The sequence below is a fragment of the Atta cephalotes genome, assembly GCF_000143395.1.
Source record: "Atta cephalotes unplaced genomic scaffold scaffold00052, whole genome shotgun sequence".
In the NCBI taxonomy this organism is placed as follows: Eukaryota; Metazoa; Arthropoda; class Insecta; order Hymenoptera; family Formicidae; genus Atta; species Atta cephalotes.
Genome location: NW_012130116.1, coordinates 771,253 through 774,694, shown reverse-complemented (window position 1 = coordinate 774,694; position 3,442 = coordinate 771,253). Strand labels below are relative to the sequence as shown.

General features: G+C 34.7%; 1 protein-coding gene across 1 annotated transcript; it reads right to left on the bottom strand.

The window, feature by feature from the left end:
* Positions 1-443: 443 nt before the first annotated feature.
* Positions 444-1,825, bottom strand: LOC105623032 (beta-1,3-galactosyltransferase 5). Its single transcript, XM_012204435.1, has 2 exons — positions 1,267-1,825; positions 444-958 (listed from the first exon to the last, which is right to left on the bottom strand). The coding sequence occupies exons 1-2, from the start codon at positions 1,823-1,825 to the stop codon at positions 444-446; spliced, it is 1,074 nt and encodes a 357-aa protein (XP_012059825.1).
* Positions 1,826-3,442: the final 1,617 nt, after the last annotated feature.

The window sequence follows — 3,442 nt, the reverse complement described above, 5'->3', positions numbered from 1 at the left end:
TTACTTAAATAAGTAAGTATATCTAGTAATAACTACGTTCTTACTACTTCTTGTTATTGTAGTATTATATATATAGTTGTTGTTGTGTGTGTGTGTGTGTGTGTGTGTGTGTGTGTGTGTGTGTGTGTCGTCGTGTGTGTGTGTGTGTGTGTGTGTGTGTGTGTGTGTGTGTGTGTGTGTGTGTGTGTGTGTGTGTGTATATACATATATACACATATGCACATATATGTAACGCATTATTACGTATCATACATAATATGGCGTTTGTATATTGTGCAAATAATCGAACACTTACGTTGAACTGTTGTGCAGGGCATACCGCAATGCATATAGAATTATTAACGCAGAAAGCATATAAGAACACTCGCTGTTCGTATCTCTCTTTCTTTCCGCCGTCCTCGCGTTACGACGTTGAAGTATAACGAAATTGTTCTATTAGACGTTTAATTCAATAGGCTTTCACTGCTAGGCCGTGGTTTAGTAACCAGACTATATAAGGCTCGTATTCCGTTCTCCGTTAGATCCGGAGGCCCGAACAAAAAATCCCGTCGAGCGTTCGGATTCGACAACAGGTCCCGCATACTCTCAGTCGTAAGCACCCAAGAGCGTAATGAGGTTTGCGTTAAATTTACTTTCCTAGCCAGTGTCCCGGTAATGTGAACGTCGTCGATCCAAAAGTACGGCTCTTTCTGAGCTTCGCGGTACAGTATAAATACACTATCGGGAGAGTATAGGATCGCCCATCCAGCACAATATGCGGGATAAAGTCTACCGGGATACTCCTGAGGAGAGACACGCCATTTTGAGCGCCAGGATCTCTTCACTGCGGAAGCCGACAGAAGATCACAGAGAATCAGACGTCTTGCACCCCACGGCGAAAGGCCATGCGTTAGAAAGTCCAACATGGCCGGTAAATGAACAAAAACGTCATCATCTAATTTAAGAATATATTTGGCACCTGAAACAAAAAATAGTAACATCAAAATCAGATATAAATATTATACCCTTGTAAATTTAATAAAAATATAAAAAGTAAAAGATAAGAATTGTATAAGAAAATCTATTTATAAGAAAAATTAATCGATCAAATTAATATTAATAAATCTATTCAATCAAATATCAATTATTATCAATTATCATCAACTATTATCATAGTATTATCATTATAATATTGTTGTAATATCTGACAAAAAAAATGGTCGCAAATCAAAAATAAATAAAATAAAATTATAAAACGGTGAACATCATATTATGTTCGCTTCTTACTTGGACAATAATAAGTAGCCCACTTTAATCCCATAACATGCTTGTAGGTCATGTTTCTGTAGGCATCAAGAAAGTTTCCCTGTATTAAGTCTTGGTATTTCTCGTTCTCCTTCTTGAGTTTGGATTGATATTTCTCCGAGTATCCCACGAGAAATAATAAAGTCACGTCCGGCGCTTGTTGACCCCAGGTCTCCCGCACGACATGCCTCTTCGGAAAATTCCCTGGCGCCGAGTGAACCAACATTAACAGCAATGGCTGCGTACGATTACAGGGATTGTGATTCATAATGAACCTAAAGTCCGTGATGTTGATCAGCGTGGATTTATCATCGGACGGAAGTTCGTTTATTGAGTAGGGCTGCGTGGAGGGTGTGACGTTTCCGGGAAATATAAGGATATATCCTGGCGCGGCCACACCGCCGCTGGAGTAAGGAATCGGCGATCCTGAACCATCGATGTGAATCCAAAACGAGAAGCATCCAGTTAGTGCCAAAATGACCACAAAGATGAGGGTGCATGGCGAAGTACCGGAGGCATGTAGCCGCCGCTTATCCAGCATACTAATAAGCCCCTTTCATCATATACATCTGCCTGAAAACACGAATATTCTCGATTAGGTAACTTGTTCTCACCTTTACAGATTATTACTCGTATTATAGATCCTGTACGTTCCAGGTGTCTCATGGTCCTTTCGGACATCCTTACTGCAGATTGTACCAGTTTTATAGAATATACATTAAAATGTATCTCTTTTTACAATTCACAAAGAGAAACAAAGTAACCAATAAAAGTTTATTAAGAGCCAGTTTAGTAAGAGCCAACGAGAATCCGTAGTTGTTTTGCAAAGTATGTGTTAGTGAAAAGTTATGCAATTCACAATTACATGCAAAAACGCAAACGTTTTGATAAGTTCTAGTCATCCTAAGTGCAACTGAGAAGATTCTGATCAGAAAAATGAATGTTGATAACATTTGATAAAACGTAATATATATAAAAAAAAGATTTTATAAAAAAAAGATGTAAACTAAAAATATCTAGTCACTAAAGTAAAGTAATACACACGAGTTATGATCACTGAGAAAACGCACAGTACATATAAAATTCTATGAAGCCGGATAGTAAGAATGTCTGGCTCAGAATGTCACTGTTTAGAAATAAAATAGACAATGATAAAGGAAAATTATAGTCTGGAAAAGTAACATCAACACAAAACAATTGACATACCACGATAAAAACCGAACAGTTAGAGTAGACGATAAATATGATTAATTGTAAGAAACAACAGTGAGAATGTTTTTCTAGTTTTTTCATGTTATAATATTATGAGAATTTTATAAATTTTTATTTTAGAAAACGCTATAAAATTTGTGATCGTAAACTATATATATATGACACTTTTCCAGACTATAATTTTCCTTTATCGTTGTATTTCATTTCTGAACAGTGACGTTCTGAACATTTTTTTGTTACTATCTGGCTTCATAGAATTTTATATGACTGTGCGTTTTCTCAGTGATCATAACTCGTGTGTATTACTTTACTTTAGTGACTAGATATTTTTAGTTTACATCTTTTTTTTATAAACGTATATATTACGTTTTATCAAATGTTCATTTTTCTGATCAGAATCTTCTCGTGGCAGTTCAGTTGCACTTAGGATGACTAGACTCATAAGTCGAAACATTTATATACACACACACACACACACACACACATGCGCGCGCGCGCGCACACACACACAATATACATAATATCAATTCTTTTCGTTCGTATAATTTACAACAAATTAATAAAAAGTAAAACCCAAGTCTATACATTAAACGAGCTATAGTTAGGCGTACTAAATAATATTTATAAATAATATTTATAAATCGCAAATTATAATTTTCCAACATATTAGGTACATTCATATTACACGCATATTCAATATGATCTAAATATTACTTTTTCTGAAATTTTCACTGCACTCATGTAAATACTTGTAAATGTCTCATAATTTTTTTTAAGTTTATAAATGTTTTTTTCTTTTAAAACTAACTATCAAGTTTCAATTTTAGTCTTATATTATCAGCAAAAAATTAGAAAAATATCACAATATTTAGACCATATAAAGTCTTACTTTATATCAATTTCATACACGCACATCCAAGAAGAGAGAGTTTTAAAAATTTTATAA